General features: G+C 39.4%; 1 protein-coding gene across 1 annotated transcript; it reads right to left on the bottom strand.

Annotated features, from left to right (window-relative positions):
• Window positions 1-14,109: 14,109 nt before the first annotated feature.
• On the bottom strand, window positions 14,110-14,815 carry LOC117932049. The gene is made up of 2 exons (XM_034853093.1): window positions 14,324-14,815; window positions 14,110-14,142 (listed from the first exon to the last, which is right to left on the bottom strand). Exons 1-2 carry the CDS (start codon window positions 14,813-14,815, stop codon window positions 14,110-14,112), a joined length of 525 nt encoding a protein of 174 aa, XP_034708984.1.
• Between the last annotated feature and the right edge of the window lie 2,349 nt (window positions 14,816-17,164).

Genomic DNA, 17,164 nt, shown 5'->3' with positions numbered 1-17,164 from the left:
GCCTAACTGAGGATGGTGTCTCTGAACGCTTGAACTATGGAAGTGACTCTGAATGCCTAAACTAAAAGAAATGGCTCTGAACGTCTAAGCTAAGAAAGTAGCTTTGAACGTCTAAGCTGAGGAAATGACTTTAAACACCTAAGTTAGAGAAAGTGGCTTTGAATACCTAAACTGATGAAATGGCTCTGAATGCCTAAATTGGAAGAGATGGCTCTGAACGCCTAAACTGGAAGAGATGGCTCTGAATGCCTAAAATTGAAAGAGATGACTCTGAACGCTTAAGCTAGAATAAATGGCTTTGAATGCCTAAACTAGAAGAGATGGCTCTGAATGCCTAAAACTGTGAACAACGAACGACGACTCTGAATGCCTAAACTGAGGAAGGTGGCTCTGAATGCCTAAACTGATAAAAGTGGCTCTGAACGCCTAAATTATGGAAAGTGGCTCTAAACGCCTATGAGGATAATGGGGTGGCTCTAAATGCCGAACTGAAAACTGATAGATTTGAATGCTGTGAGCACGACTTTGAACACCTAACCATAAATTGGTAGCTTTCAATGCTAAGAATGTGGCTCTAAATGCCGAAAAGGTAGCTTTGAATGCCCAACTAAGAAAAGATGATGACTTTGAATGCCAAACTAAAAACTGACAGCTCTAAACATAAAGAATGTGGCTTTGAACACCTAAGTTAAGAAAAGTGGCTTTGAACACCTAATTGAGGTAAGTGGCTTTAAACACCTAAACTGGAGGAGGGTGGCTCTAAACGCCTAAGTTAAACAAGATGGCTCTGAATGCCTAAATTGAAGAAATATGGTGGCTTTGAACACCCATGAAAATGATGGCTTTGGACGCCTATGGCTCTGAATGCCTATGAAAGAAAATGGTGACTCTAAACACCTGTGAGAGAAAATAGTGGCTTTGAATGCATATGAGGCAAAGTGGTGGCTCTGAAAGCCTAAAGGGGAAAAATGGCTCTGAATGCCTAACTGTGAACGATGACTCTAAACGTCTAAAATAGGAGAAGATGGCTCTGAACGCCTGAGCTGTAGAAGTGGCTTTGAACACCTAACTAACGAAAGTGGCTCTAAACGCCTGACTGAGGAAGGTGGCTCTAAACACCTAAGTTGAAGAAGACAACTCTGAACACCTAATCGAGGAAAGTGGCTTTGATTGCCTAAATTGAGCAAGGTGGCTCTGAACACCTAAACTAAGAAAGACGACTCTAAATGCCTAAACTAAGCAAGATGGCTTTAAACACCTAAAAGGAGCAATGCGACTCTAAACGCCAAGCTGAAGAGGAATGATGAGGGGAAAAATGACCCAGTGTGGCATGTCGCCACAACTCTCGATCCACTAAAAGGGTTAAAACAAAATAGTCCACTAGGGAAACTATCATTGCCTCAACATAACGATCTTCTGAGGAGTCATAGAAACTGGAACAATCAAAACTCAAACATCGCGCTCCCCTGAAGCCTCGTCTAGATAAAATCATCGGAACCTTGGCCAGCGAAGAAGGCCATAAAATCTAAGTGATAAATCAATCATCTCGATAACAGAAAAAATAGGGAATATGCCCTAGTATAGCAACTGATACATCCTAGCATGCAGGTAAACAAATAGCTCAAGCCCATCACCTTTGTATCAAAAAGTCAAACCAACCACAACTTAGAAAGCATGGGCATACTAATTCGCCTTGGTGACTTGAGAATAACTCTATGAGGGTGTATAGGAGATCTAGTATGTACTCCACTAAAATGATGATATGAGAGTCTATGCACTTGAGATAACTCCATCAAAGAATTATGACAATATCAGAAAGTATGAGTCTGACTAAATGACTCAAGAAAGGCTCCTCTGGAGAATCAGGATAAAATAAAAGTAGATCATTAGCTCAACATGTATCTTGTAAATGGGGATGATCATGTAAATCAATGGAGATTTACAAATCTCAACCGAAATGGAAATATGCCCTAATATGGAACCAAGTGTGGTAGGTCGAAAAATCAAACGACATCAAATCATCCATCATCGAATGTGTACTCCGAGTCATCCATGTCCACAACTAAATCGGATCCAAAAATTAAAGAGGTGTCTCCCAGAAGAAGAAGCATGATGATATCTAAATGTCAAAAATTGTGAGCTTGATTGAATGGCCCAAGAGAGACTCCACTGGGGAACATGATGAGATAACAATAGACCATCAACTCGACATGCATCTCGTAAGTGATGAGGATCATGCGACTCCATGAAGATCTACAAATCTCAACCAAAAGGGAAATATGGCCCAGTATGGCATTAGATGTATGGTAGATTGGAAAATCAGACAACATTGGATCATTCATCATCAAATGTGCAATCCCAGTCATCCATATCCACAACTAAATTGGATCCAAAAATCAAAAGGGCGTCTCCTTGAAGAAAAAGCATGATGATATCTAAATATCAACTAAATCCTAAATACCTATCCAAGTAAGGACTGTCAAATACGACATCTGATCCCATAGCCCCAGGGTGGTCTTAAGACACGCGACATAATGTAGGTTAGGGTGATAGGGTAATAAAAATGAAGGGAAACTAAACCCAAACACCCAATGATAAAAAAAAAACCCATGCCCTTATGTATAAAAGTCAACATGTACAGAAAAGCTCGTGAGCCATGGACCTAAGGGTGCCCAATGTGAATATAATATCGATGGGAGGCAAATGAAGCAGATCAAAGTGATAATGAGTTGAGTAAGAATGAAGTAAGGAGATATCAAACTTGGAATAGGTCAATGTAAGAAAAAAGCAATGGGGTGAAACGAAGAGGATGAATCAAAAGCAATGACGAGGATGATAGCAAAACAATGAATATACAAAGAAAAATGATGATCAACTCAAATCAAACATGAAGTAAGGTCACATCAACAATGAATGTAATGATGGAAAAGACAATGACCTAGAGCCCCTAGGAGAAGGTCACTCATCTCACTCTCAAAGAGATATGACAAAGTGAATACAAAGAAAAGAGGATATTGGAAAGCTCACATACAAACTCTCAACAACAAATATACTCAATAAAGTGACCCTCAGATATCTATATACATGCTCAATGATGGAGAATACTAGGCACATACACACGTGTTTTATTTTTTTTAATTTTTTTTATTATTTTTTTTTACATATATACAAATACACATACCTTGAACATGAACAAAATAAGCCCCAAAGATGACATCAATAATGGATAGACATACTCTCAAGTGCTAAAGTAACATAAACTCTCTCTGACGAGATCACCTTCTTAAACTAAGGACCTCTGAATCAGTGTCTGTGAGATAAATAGTATAAATGATGCAACTATCCTCCATGTAATGAACTGAGGAGGATCACCACTCAAGGTGGGAAGAATATGAAGCAAAACAAGTAGTAGATAGAATAAAGAAGAAGAGATGAAGAACACAACCAATGAGATGTGATGAAATGCAGTAGTGTGATGGTAGGAAAAATAATGAGAGAAAGATGTGCCCGTAGGCCCAAGGCTCATGAAACTGCTAAATAAAGCATGCATACATTAAAGGGCCCCTATCTCGGTGTAGAAATATAAGCAAGACAATAAGAAAGAAAGACTCTGATGCGCATGCAAGGCTCAATGGGCTAGCAATGGTTTGTATGTAAAAAAAAAAAAAAAACGAATAACAAGGTATGTGGCTAACCGAAATGATGGCCACCCATCCCATGACCACGGTCTCAAACATAATACTTCTTCAACTGATCTACATTGGTTGGCTTTGAGAATCGGTTTCCATATAAATCCATCAACCATGCAACGCCCTCTAAAGTTAACTCCTTAATGAAATAAGGTTCACTCCAATTGGGTCTAAACTTTCATTTGGGATCTCTGTTCAATCGTTTAATGACCTTCAAAACCAAGTCACCTCTCTATAGTGGTCTAGGCTTGACCCGCTTCTTGAAAGCACGAGCCATCTTTCTCTGATAGGTAGAAGATTGAGCTGGTCTAATCGAGTCTGAGCCCAATCTGCCTCTGAAATCTGTTGCTCCAATGCTACCCTCAATGAACCCTGTTAGCCCAAGGGTTCTCCTAATCGGGTTTTGATGATAACAAACCATGGTTAAGTAACTAATTGGTTTAATGTTTAAGAATCTCAGGTATAAACTCGAAAATTCATTAAAGGACCAAATGGACACAAGATCGAGACGCTTGGAAGACTTGAGATCATAGGAAACTAATGTAAGATGAATGCATGAGTGCACTTAGGATTTTCATACGTTTTCATGCATCTTAGAAAACTCGGTTTATTCTTTAAAATGTTGATTTCATTAAAACCCGAGTTTTTAACTAATTTACCTTAGGCAAAATGTTTCAAAATTGGCTTAATAATTTACCTAAAGACCTTGCCTAAGTGTTAGAAAAGAAAGGAATCAAAATAGGTTTTTCGGGGCCAAAAAGGCTCAACCGGTCGAGGCTAAAGCCAACCGGTCAACCGGTTGAGGAACCGGTCGACCGGTTGAGGTCGTCCGGTCAAGGAAGGTTAAAAACCTTCTCTCTCTCCCAATAGCCTTCTCTTCCCGGTCGAGGTGATTCCTTTACCGGTCGAGGTCCGGTTGAGGCAATGGTAACCTGTCATGCATTAAATGCTCCAACGGCTAGTGAACCGGTCGACCCCTAGCTCGACCGGACGAGGTTGCCTTTTGCTGTTTTTGACTCCCGAGCTTAGAAACCTATAAATTGAGAGCTCCACTTCATTTATTGACAAGAGAACAATTGCATTCAAAACCTACCTACCTGTTCTTGATCAAAAAGCTCTCATTTCTTTCTTAGTGCATTAAACCATCACTTGCATATTCTTAGTGCACTCTTGTAAATCATCCTAGCTTTCTCTTGTACTTGAGCCATCCTTAAGCTAGGTTGAGAGTTTCATCTTTGTGTAAACTGAGTGTGAAAGCCTTCAAGTGGTTCAAATCTTGAAGAGATTGTGTAAGAGCCCATTGGAGCCGGAATCCAAGTATAAGAAGATTGAAAGCTTGATTGAAGCTTCAAGTTAGTGGAACCTTCACTCGGTTAGGAGATTGAAGAGAGTAGACGTAGGCAAGGGAGTGCCGAACCACTATAAACCCGAGTTTGAATTCTCTAACTTTATCTCTTTCCTTTATTTATTTTGTGCATATATTATTGTGTGGAAAAAGATTTTGAAAAACCCAATTCACCCCCCTCCCCCTTTTGGGTATTTTCCTTAATTATTCATAGCCTTTGTTTTATCAATTGGTATCAGAGCTAACCTCTTGCTTAAGACTTAATCGTCTAAGAGGAAAATGGTTATTCCATCAAGCTCATCTCAAACTGAAAATTGTTCAAAACATAGAGCTCCATTCTTTACGGGAACCGACTATCCCTATTAGAAAGCTAGAATGACTTGGTACTTACAATCAACTGATTTAGATGTATGGGATGTCATTGAAGATGGCCCAACTTTTCCCACTAAATTAGTTGATGGAGTTTTGGTTCCAAAACCCAAGCAAAGAATGGAATGAGCTTGATAGAAGAAATTTTCAATTAAATGCTAAAGCCGTTTTTACTTTGCAATGTGCTATGGATAGGAATGAATATAATAGAATATGCCAATGTAAATCTGCTAAGAAATTTGGAGATTGCTTGAAATAACTCATGAAGGAACTAATCAAGTGAAAGAGTAAAAAATTAATATACTTGTCCATAACTATGAATTGTTTTCAATGAAAGAAACTGAATCTATTGTTGAGATGATCACTAGGTTCACTGAAATTGTCAATGGCCTTGAAGCATTGGAAAGGGTCATAAATGAATCCGAAAAGGTGATGAAGATATTGAGGTCTCTCCCCTCAAAGTGGCATACAAAGGTCACCGCTATTCAAGAAGCTAAAGATTTGACCAAGCTACCTATGGAAGAACTCTTAGGGTCATTAATGACTTATGAAATCAGTTTGACAAAGCAACTACAAGAGAGTGAAGACAAAAAGAAGAAAAACATAGCTCTCAAAGCTACAACCAAGGAAGAAAAGATGTTGAAGAAGAAAAACCAAGTGAAGAAGATGATGATTTAGCTCTCATCACAAGAAAGCTCAACAAGTACATGAGAGGTGAAAGGTTTAGAGGGAAAAAGTTTACCTCTAGAAGAAATCCCTCAAGAAGGGAATCCTCATCACATGGTGACAAGGAAAAATGGGAAGAGAAAGGAGATTTGATATGCTTCAAATGCAAAAAGCCGGGACACATTAAATATGATTGTCCTCTCTACAAAATTGAAGCCAAGAGAAGAATGAAGAAGGCAATGATGGCCACTTGGAGTGAGAGTGAAGAATCTTCCGAGGAAGAAAAGGAGAAAGAAGTGGCAAACATGTGCTTCATGGCAATAGATGATCTTGATGAGGTAAACTCTAACTCTGTGATGAAGATATGCATGTTATTTTTGAAGAACTATATGAGGATTTTGAAAAACTTAGTTTGAAAAATAATTCTCTTAAAAAGAGAATTCAAGAACTTGAAAAAGAACTTGAGGAAGTGAAAGAAAAGTTTTCAATTGATGAAATCTCTAAAACTCATCTTGAAAAAGAGAATGAGATTTTAAGAAATGAAAATGAAATTTTGAAAAAGAAAAATGAATGGTTGACCTCCTCTCTTTCAATTTTCTCTTGTGGACAAAAGTCCTTTGAAATGATCTTAGCAAGCCAAAAATGTGTTTTTGAAACAAGACTAGGATTCAAATCTTCAAAGAACCAAAAGTATTTTAAAAACTATTTTGTAAAAGAATCCTCAAGTGAATGTCCTTCCACTATTTGTAACTTTTGTGGAAGAGGAGGGCACATTAGTAGTACATGTCCCTTAAGAAATGGTGCTCAAAAGAATTCAAATGCTAAGGTTAAAAAGGTTTGGATTGAAAAATCCAAAGTCACTAACCCTCAAGGACCCAAAAAGACATGGGTACCTAAACCAACTTGAATTCTATTTTGTAGGGCTCAAAGGAGGATAAGTGGTTCTTGGATAGTGGGTGCTCAAGACACATGACGGGGATGAATCCAAGTTTGCCTTCCTTACAAAGAGAAAAGGAGGATATGTCACCTTTGGAGACAATGCAAAAGGAAGAATCATTGGTCAAGGTAACATAGGTAATGGTACATCCTCCCTTATTGAAAGTGTTTTATTAGTAGATGGTTTAAAACACAATCTTTTGAGCATTAGTCAACTTTGTGACAAAGGTTTTAAAGTAATTTTTGAAGCATCTCATTGTATCATCAAGGATATTCAAAATGACAAAACCATCTTCATGGGCCATAGATGTGAAAATGTATATGCTATAAATATTTCAAAATATGATGGCCATGATAGATGTTTTTCAAGCATGCATGATCAAAGTTGGTTGTGGCATAGGAGGTTGGGACATGCTAACATGGACCTCATTTCCCAACTCAACAAAGATGAACTCGTTAGAGGCCTTCCCAAAATTAATTTTCAAAAAGAAAAGTTTGTGAAGCTTGTCAAATGGGAAAGCAAATCAAAAACTCTTTTAAAAACAAAAATTTCATTTCAACATCTAGACCTCTTGAATTGCTACACATGGATTTATTTGGTCCTTCTAGGACACCTAGTCTAGGAGGAAAATCTTATGCTTATGTCATTGTGGATGATTTCTCTAGATACACATGGGTCTTGTTTTTAAGTCAAAAGAGTGAAGCTTTTTATGAGTTTTCAAAATTTTGTAACAAGGTTCAAAATGAAAAAGGCTTTACAATCACTTGCATTAGAAGTGATCATGGGAGAGAATTTGAGAATTTTGACTTTGAGGAATATTGCAATAAGCATGGTATCAATCACAATTTTTCGGCTCTAGAACTCCTCAACAAAATGGGGTAGTTGAAAGGAAAAATAGAACTCTTCAAGAAATGGCTAGAACCATGCTAAATGAAAACAATTTGCCAAAGTATTTTTGGGCCGAAGCGGTAAACACTTCTTGCTATGTTTTAAATAGAATATTGTTGAGGCCCATTCTTAAGAAAACTCCCTATGAGCTTTGGAAAAACAAGAAACCCAACATTAGCTATTTCAAAGTCTTTGGGTGCAAATGTTTTATATTAAACACCAAAGATAATCTTGGAAAATTTGATGCAAAATCCGATGTTGGAATTTTTCTTGGCTACTCAACTTCAAGTAAAGCTTTTAGAGTTTTCAATAAAAGAACCATGGTTGTAGAAGAGTCCATCCATGTCATTTTTGATGAATCTAACAATTCTCTTCAAGAAAGAGAAAGTTTTGATGATGATTTAGGATTGGAGACCTCCATGGGAAAATTGCAAATTGAAGACAAAAGACAACAAGAAGAAAGTGGAGAGGATCCCAAGAAAGAAGAATCACCTTTGGCACTACCTCCTCCTCAACAAGTGCAAGGTGAATCAAGCCAAGACCTTCCAAAAGATTGGAAGTTTGTTATCAACCATCCACAAGATCAAATCATTGGTAATCCATCAAGTGGGGTAAGAACTAGATCATCCCTTAGAAATATTTGTAATAATCTTGCATTCATCTCTCAAATTGAACCTAAAAACATAAAAGATGCTATAGTTGATGAAAATTGGATGATTGCTATGCAAGAAGAATTAAATCAATTTGAAAGAAGTGAAGTATGGGAACTAGTACCAAGACCTTCAAATCAAAGTGTTATTGGAACCAAATGGGTCTTTAGAAACAAAATGGATGAAAATGGCATCATAGTAAGAAATAAGGCAAGATTGGTAGCCCAAGGGTATAATCAAGAAGAAGGAATAGACTATGAAGAGACTTTTGCCCCCGTAGCTAGATTGGAAGCAATTAGAATGTTGCTTGCTTTTGCATGCTTCAAAGACTTTATTCTATATCAAATGGATGTGAAAAGTGCTTTTCTAAATGGCTTCATAAATGAGGAAGTATATGTTGAACAACCACCCGGTTTTCAAAGCTTTAACTTTCCAAACCATGTTTTTAAACTTAAAAAGGCACTTTATGGTTTGAAACAAGCACCTAGAGCTTGGTATGAAAGACTAAGTAAATTTCTTTTGAAAAAGGGTTTTAAAATGGGAAAAATTGACACAACTCTTTTCATAAAAACCAAAGAAAATGATATGCTCCTAGTTCAAATATATGTTGATGATATTATTTTTGGAGCTACTAATGACTCTCTTTGTGAAGATTTCTCTAAGTGTATGCATAGTGAGTTTGAAATGAGCATGATGGGAGAACTCAATTTCTTCCTTGGACTTCAAATCAAGCAACTAAAGGAAGGAACCTTCATCAATCAAGCAAAGTATATAAAGGATCTTCTCAAGAGGTTCAACATGGAAGAAGCCAAGGTGATGAAAACTCCAATGAGCTCATCCATCAAGCTTGACATGGATGAAAAAGGTAAATCTATTGACTCAACTATGTATAGAGGCATGATAGGATCCTTGCTTTATTTGACCGCTAGTAGACCCGATATCATGTATAGTGTATGCTTGTGTGCTAGATTTCAATCTTGTCCTAAAGAATCTCACTTAAGTGCCGTTAAAAGAATTCTTAGATATTTGAAAGGGACAATGAATATTGGTTTGTGGTATCCTAAGGGTGATAACTTTGAATTGATTGGTTTCTCGGATGCCGATTTTGCCGGTTGTAGAGTTGAAAGAAAGAGCACTAGTGGCACTTGTCATTTCCTAGGACACTCACTTGTCTCATGGCATAGTAAGAAGCAAAATTCGGTAGCTTTGTACGGCGGAAGCCGAATACATAGCAGCCGGTTTGTGTTGTGCACAAATCCTTTGGATGAAACAAACACTTAGTGATTTAATTTGTTTTTGAGCATGTTCTTATAAAATGTGATAACACTAGTGCCATAAATATTTCAAAAAATCCGTACAACACTCTAGGACTAAGCATATAGAGATAAGACATCATTTTCTTAGAGATCATGCACAAAAGGGTGACATTACACTTGAATTTGTAAGCACAAAAGATCAACTTGCCAATATTTTTACAAAACCCTAAGTGAAGAGCAATTTTGATATTAGAAGACAACTAGGGGTGATTTCTTTATGATCAAATGATTGCTTGATGAATTCTTGTTGATATTGCTCTTGAATATATCCTATGATTGCGTGAAATTCATATCATATGCATCATATAGAAATAATCATAGGAAATAGGTCAAATTTTGACCAAAAATCAAAATTCCCGTGGCATTGGACATAAAAAATTGGGGATTTCAACTGAAAAGGGCAGGAGGAGGATCACGAGACAAGAAAATGCAAGAAAATTGGAAAATTTGACCATTGACTATGCCATTGACCATTGACCGTTGACCAGGCGGTTGACCTGTTCGTCGGGGCTGGGAATTTAAAAAGCCCCCGTGCATTAGTTTTTTTTTTCACTGTTCTCCACCGTTCCTTGAAGACTCTTCATTTTCCCGCATTCAAAGACCAGTTTGGGCTATTCCTTGGACCGATTTCAGGTTTTGGAGTGTTTTTTGACACGATTTTGAGGCTAGGGTTTCATATTTGGACGGATTTGGACTTCGGATTTGGATGGGTTCCTCTCTGATTGCATGCCATCTTCTGGTTTTGTTCCTTTCCCGCGCGCCTAGGGCTTATTTGGGTTGGTCTTCTCTCTTTGCCTGCTTGCTTCAGTTTTCCGAGCTTATCTCCATTTTTTTGGATTTTGGATGGCTCCTCGAAAGGAGACGGGTACTTCCAGGGCTCAGGGCAAGCGCCTTGTTGAGCCATCTCAGCCTGAGCAGACAGAAACTCACCGAAAGGCGAGGTTTGACACGACACTCTTCAGTTCAAATGAGGACTATCAGCGCTACAAGCAAAAATTTGCTCAGAGGAAAGTTGTCCCAGGGAGAAGTGTCAATTTCTCCCAACTTCAGCACTTTGGCTTTGAGGAGTTGTTCGGACGGATGGGATGACTGCCCATAGTGACGATCTCTGAGCCGGTCTTCCCGACTTTGGTGCGGGCTTTCTATTCTCGGGCGACCTACGGGCTTGGAGGACTCGTATTATCCACTGTGAGAGGCGTTGAGATCCGTTTGAGTCCCAAGAGCATCTACCGCATTCTCGACATTCCTTCGGTTGGACTCTGTGTTTATGAGGCCAAGGTGTGGCCCACTGTGCCAGGATTTGAGCCTAGAGAGGCTGTTCAGAGGTTGTGCGGACTTGCCGATCTTCAGGGATGGGCAAACCATCGGCTCACAGCTTGACAGTGACTAGCAGTGTCCTTCACCATATGATTTGTTCGATTCTCTTGCCATGTGGAGGACATCGAGACGAGGTCTCCTACCTCGAGGCTTTCATGATTGACTCGATCCTTACCAGGAGACGGATTCATGTTGGCTACCTTATGATGATGCATATGATCTCCTATGTTGAGAGCTCGACACGAGTACTCCCCTACGGCCGCTTTCTTACCCGTGCTTTCAAGGATGTCGGGGTTGATTTGAGTAGAGAGACAGATTTTGAGGCCCCCACTACCTATGACACGTATAATGAGCAGTCTCTGGGGCGCATGAAGTTTGAGAAGGCACCCGATGGCTCCTGGGTTAGGAAAGCTGAGTGACACGCCTGTGGACATGATCAGATACACCCCGGAGTAGAGAAGGAGGCCGAGATCAGAGAGATGGAGGATGGGTTGGACCTTCAGAGAGACTTTGAGCAGAGAGGACCCGAGCTTGACATTCCGCCTCCATATCAGTCAGAGGGCATTCATGTTGAGGCTACCTTCTCCGAGGTTATGATGACTGAGTCATTCTTCACAGCAGGCCCTTCCTCCCAGCCATCATTTACCGAGCTACCATCTCAGGCACCTCATGTTCCTGATCATGCACCTTGGATGGATCTCTCCGCGCAGATCAGCTCTCTTGGGACTCGTATGGAGGAGTTTGCCCTAGTCCATGACTCCCGCTTCTACTCTATAGAGGAGCATCTCGATCAGTATCAGACTGGAGTCACCTCTCGGTTTGATCACTTCCAGCAGCGATTTGAGCGCATAGAGGAGCGTATGGATCAGCAGCAGGCTACCTTCAACCATTTTGAGCAGTGCATGGATCGTATTGAGAGCCGTCAGGCGAGTCAGCATGAGGAGATGATGGCATATCTCCGCTCCATGTTTCCTCCTCCACCCCCTCAGCCTTAAGGCTTTTTAGACACCCCCTTCGTTTTTTTTTGCTGTTGCCAAAGGGGGAGATATTTATAGTATGATCTAGGATCTAGGAGTCTCTCATGCATGTCATTGTTATCATTATCATATCTATCTTATTGTACATGTGAGATTTCCATATATATATGATATGATATTTTTATCCATTGATTCTTCGTGTTTTACATTGCTTATCGTTTGATTGATCCATGATTGGTTTGAGGGGAGATTTCTTTCTCTCCTAGATAACCAAGGTTTGTCATCATAAAAAAGGGGGAGATTGTTAGCCCAAGGGTTCTCCTAATCGGGTTTTGATGATAACAAACCATGGTTAAGTAACTAATTGGTTTAATGTTTAAGAATCTCAGGTATAAACTCGAAAATTCATTAAAGGACCAAATGGACACAAGATCAAGGCGCTTGGAAGACTTGAGATCATAGGAAACTAATGTAAGATGAATGCATGAGTGCACTTAGGATTTTCATACGTTTTCATGCATCTTAGAAAACTCAGTTTATTCTTTAAAATGTTGATTTCATTAAAACCCGAGTTTTTAACTAATTTACCTTAGGCAAAATGTTTCAAAATTGGCTTAATAATTTAGCTAAAGACCTTGCCTAAGTGTTAGAAAATAAAGGAATCAAAAATAGGTTTTTCGGGGCCAAAAAGGCTCAACCGGTCGAGGCTAAGGCCAACCGGTTGACCGGTTGAGGTCGTCCGATCGAGGAAGGTTAAAAACCTTCTCTCTCTCCCAGTAGCCTTCTCTTCCCGGTCGAGGTGATTCCTTTACCGGTCGAGGTCCGGTTGAGGCAACGGTAACCTATCATGCATTAAATGCTCCAACGGCTAGTGAACCGGTCGACCCTAGCTCGACCGGACGAGGTTGTCTTTTGTTGTTTTTGACTCCCGAGCTTAGAAACCTATAAATTGAGAGCTCCACTTCATTTATTGACAAGAGAACAATTGCATTCAAAACCTACCTACCTGTTCTTGATCAAAAAGCTCTCATTTCTTTCTTAGTGCATTAAACCATCACTTGCATATTCTTAGTGCACTCTTGTAAATCATCCTAGCTTTCTCTTGTACTTGAGCCATCCTTAAGCTAGGTTGAGAGTTTCATCTTTGTGTAAACTGAGTGTGAAAGCCTTCAAGTGGTTCAAATCTTGAAGAGATTGTGTAAGAGCCCATTGGAGCCGGAATCCAAGTGTAAGAAGATTGAAAGCTTGATTGAAGCTTCAAGTTAGTGGAACCCTCACTCGGTTAGGAGATTGAAGAGAGTGGACGTAGGCAAGGGAGTGCCGAACCACTATAAACCCGAGTTTGAATTCTCTAACTTTATCTCTTTCCTTTATTTATTTTGTGCATATATTATTGTGTGGAAAAAGATTTTGAAAAACCCAATTCACCCCCTCCCCCTTTTGGGTATTTTCCTTAATTATTCATAGCCTTTGTTTTATCAAACCCATTTTTATCTCGACTGGTAGCACTGCCTCCATACCATACACCAAGGAGTAGGGTGTGGCTCCTATAGAGATGTGAAAAGAAGTCTGATAAGCCCACAATGCAAATGGAAGCTTCTCTGACCAATCCCGAGAAGTCTCAACCATTTTCCGCAATATCCTTTTAATATTCTTATTTGTAGCCTCTACCACCCCATTAGTCTACGACTTGTACGTAGATGATCTATGATGCTCGATACCTTATCTCTGTAATAAAGTGTCAACATCTGCTCTGAAATGTACTCCCCTATCTGAAATTAACTCATGAAGGACTCCATAGCGACAAAGAATATGTGATTTGATGAAACTAGCGACCCCGGATTATGTCAATCTTGTATATGAGGTAGCATTTACCCACTTGGTGAAGTGATTGATGTCAACCAAGATGAACTCATGACAATTGGAAGACTTCGGCGAAATCTTCTTAATAATGTCTATACCCCATACTGAAAACGGTTATAGCGAAGCTAGTACATGTAACTCTGAATGTGGCACATGAATGAGGTCCCCATGTATCTGACACTCTAGACATCTTTAAACAAACTGACAATAGTTTGTCTCCATAGTCAACCAGAAATACCTGGTCCTCATAATCTTATGGGCTAACATATGCCCTCCCATATGTGGTCCACAAACTCTCGCATGAACCTTTCTCATCACTCGATTGGCAGAGGGGCGGTATAAGCATAATAGTAACATCCCATCAGCTGATCGTTTGTACAGTGTTTCCCCATAGATCACAAACCAGGTGGTTAACTGTCTCAATGCTCTCTTATCCTTGGACATAACGACCTTAGGATATGTGTTAAATCTCATAAACTGGTATATGTCATGGTACCGAGGCAAGCTATCATCTAACTCTGCCTCATCAATCAAACAACAATACGTAGGAACCGATCTCGACTCAATCAGTAAAGAGCGAATAGTGGTATTAACAGGAATATCAATCATGGAAGCTAGAGTAGCCAAGGCATTAGCAAACTGGTTTTGTGTTCTAAGCAGATGCGTATAACTCAAATCATCAAATCTCCCAACCAGTAGCTCTAAGTATGCGTGGCAAGGCCTAAATTTCACATCTCTAGTCTTCCAATGGCCTTGAATCTGTCTCAATACTAGATTAGTGTCACCAAACACCTCCATCTGTTTAATCCCAAACTCAAGAGTTGTCTCTAATCCCAATATACAAGCTTCATACTCAACAATATTGTTCGTGGCAGGGTGTCAATCAAAGAATCCCAAATGAACAGATCTAAGAATGTGGTTACCATGAGGAGATGTCAATAGAACACCTATCTTACATCCAGAATGGTTGGCCACACCATCAAAGTACATGCGCTAACCTGACAAACTAGTCACTGCAGCGAAGTGATATCCTCATCTGGAAAGTCGTCATTAATCGCTCTACCATCATAAATAGATAATGAGGCTAAGTGATCTGCAACAATGCTTTATCTGCTAGACTTTTGAGTGACGTAATGAATGCCAAACTCAGTTAGGAGTACCAACCATCTCATGAGTCGACCAATCAAAGCAGGTTTGTCAAACAAATATCTTGGAGAATCTAGACGGGATATCAAGTGCACTGAATACTCTATCATGTAATTTCTTAATCTTCGAGTAGCCCAAACCAACGCTAAGAAAAAACGCTCAATCATGACATATCTCGTCTCATAATCAAGCATCCTCTTACTCAAATAATAAATAGGTCGCTCTTTTCCTGAATCATCGAGCTGAGCTAACATTCATCCCAAGGCTATGTTTGAGACTGACAAGTATAGGAGTAATGGATGACTTGGTGAATGAGGTACCAGAACTGGAGGTGACAAAAAATACCCCATAATCCTCTCAAATGCATGTTGGCACTGATCATCCCAAACAGTAGGCTAACTTTTCCTCAAGAATCAGAAAATGGGCTCACAAATATCTATCAATCCGGCGATGAATCTACTGATGTACTAAAGTCTACCCAAGAAACCTATGATCTCTCTCTCTGTCCTCAGCGCAGGCATGTCAAGGATGGCTATGATCCTATCTAGATCTATCTCTATACCTCTCTCACTAACCATGTATCCCAACAATTTCCTAAAAGTCACTCCAAAAGTGCACTTCTTGGGATTCAATCTCAATCTAAACTGTATGATCCTCTCAAAGAATCTCTCTAAAGATGCTAAGTGATCTGCTCTATCTCGGGATTTCACAATCATGTCATTTACATAAACCTTGACATCCTAATGCATCATATCATGGAAAAGGTGGTCGTTGCTCTTTAGTATGTAGCTTCTGCATTCTTCAAACCAAACAACATCACTTTGTAGCAGTAAGTACCCTACTCAGTGATAAAGGAAGTCTTCTCTATGTCCTTTGGAACCATGAGGATCTTATTATTCTCCAAAAACCCGTCCATAAAGGATAACATCGAATGACTTGTTGTATTGTCAACTAGCATGTTAATGTGTGAGAGAGGAAAATCACCCTTGGGACTGGCCTTGTTGAGATCTCGAAAATCAACAGAGACTCTCACTTTGTTGTCATTTTTTAGAATAGGGACGACATTGGCCAACCACTTAGGATACTCAACCACTAATAAGAATCCCATACTGAGTTGCTTTTGAATCTCCTCCTTCACCTATAAACTCCAATGAGGATGTAATCATCTCAACTTCTTCTTAATCGATCCGGCATGAGAGAAAAATTGTAAGTGATACTGGATTATGGATGGATCAAGGCCTGACATGTCCTTATAAGACCATGCAAAACATCCAAATATGATTCGAGTAATTGAACAAGGCCATCTCTCTCATTTATAGACAAATCCAATCTAATCCTCAACTCCTTAAGCTAGTCTGCTGTACCAAAATCAACAATCTTAGCGTCTCCTGTGGTAGGTGAAACTCTCTGATCACTGGGACTCAGATCAGAAGCAGAAGAAGAGTCCTCATTTGAATCGTGTTGTACAATCTCATCATCTATATCAAATATCTATGATGTGGGTGAATGAGATGTAGATAAAATGATGTCACAAGAGACAGGCAAATACTAAAAAGACTCATATCCATATATGAAGAAAGAACCAGTATATCATCAAAATGGGAGACAAATCTTGATAATGCATCAAAAGAAAGTGGTGAGTCCACATGCTTGAACTTTATCACCACTAGGCTAGTAACACCCTCAAATACGTCATCATCATGAGTAATAGCAGTAAGCAGCCTAGGAGCATGGACAAGTTGAACATCCTCAGCCATCTCGATAGCAAGTACCCCAAACAGATCGAGTATAGAAGCAATCTCTAGTTGAACATCATTGGTAATCTGACTCATGTCTACCACGAGCATCTCATCACTATAGTCACTACACGGAATAGCCTCGTCTATCATGTGTACAATCTCAATGATGTCCCTTACTCATCAGTCTCCTCTGGAAAATAAAGTGTCAATAGGCTCATACGGTATGAAGATGGATGTGTAACCAAAACAGAAGTGGAAGTAT

The sequence above is a fragment of the Vitis riparia genome, chromosome 15, assembly GCF_004353265.1.
Source record: "Vitis riparia cultivar Riparia Gloire de Montpellier isolate 1030 chromosome 15, EGFV_Vit.rip_1.0, whole genome shotgun sequence".
NCBI lineage: Eukaryota > Viridiplantae > Streptophyta > Magnoliopsida > Vitales > Vitaceae > Vitis > Vitis riparia.
Note: the sequence above shows the minus strand (reverse complement) of the source record. Positions and strands in the feature narration are given on the sequence as shown.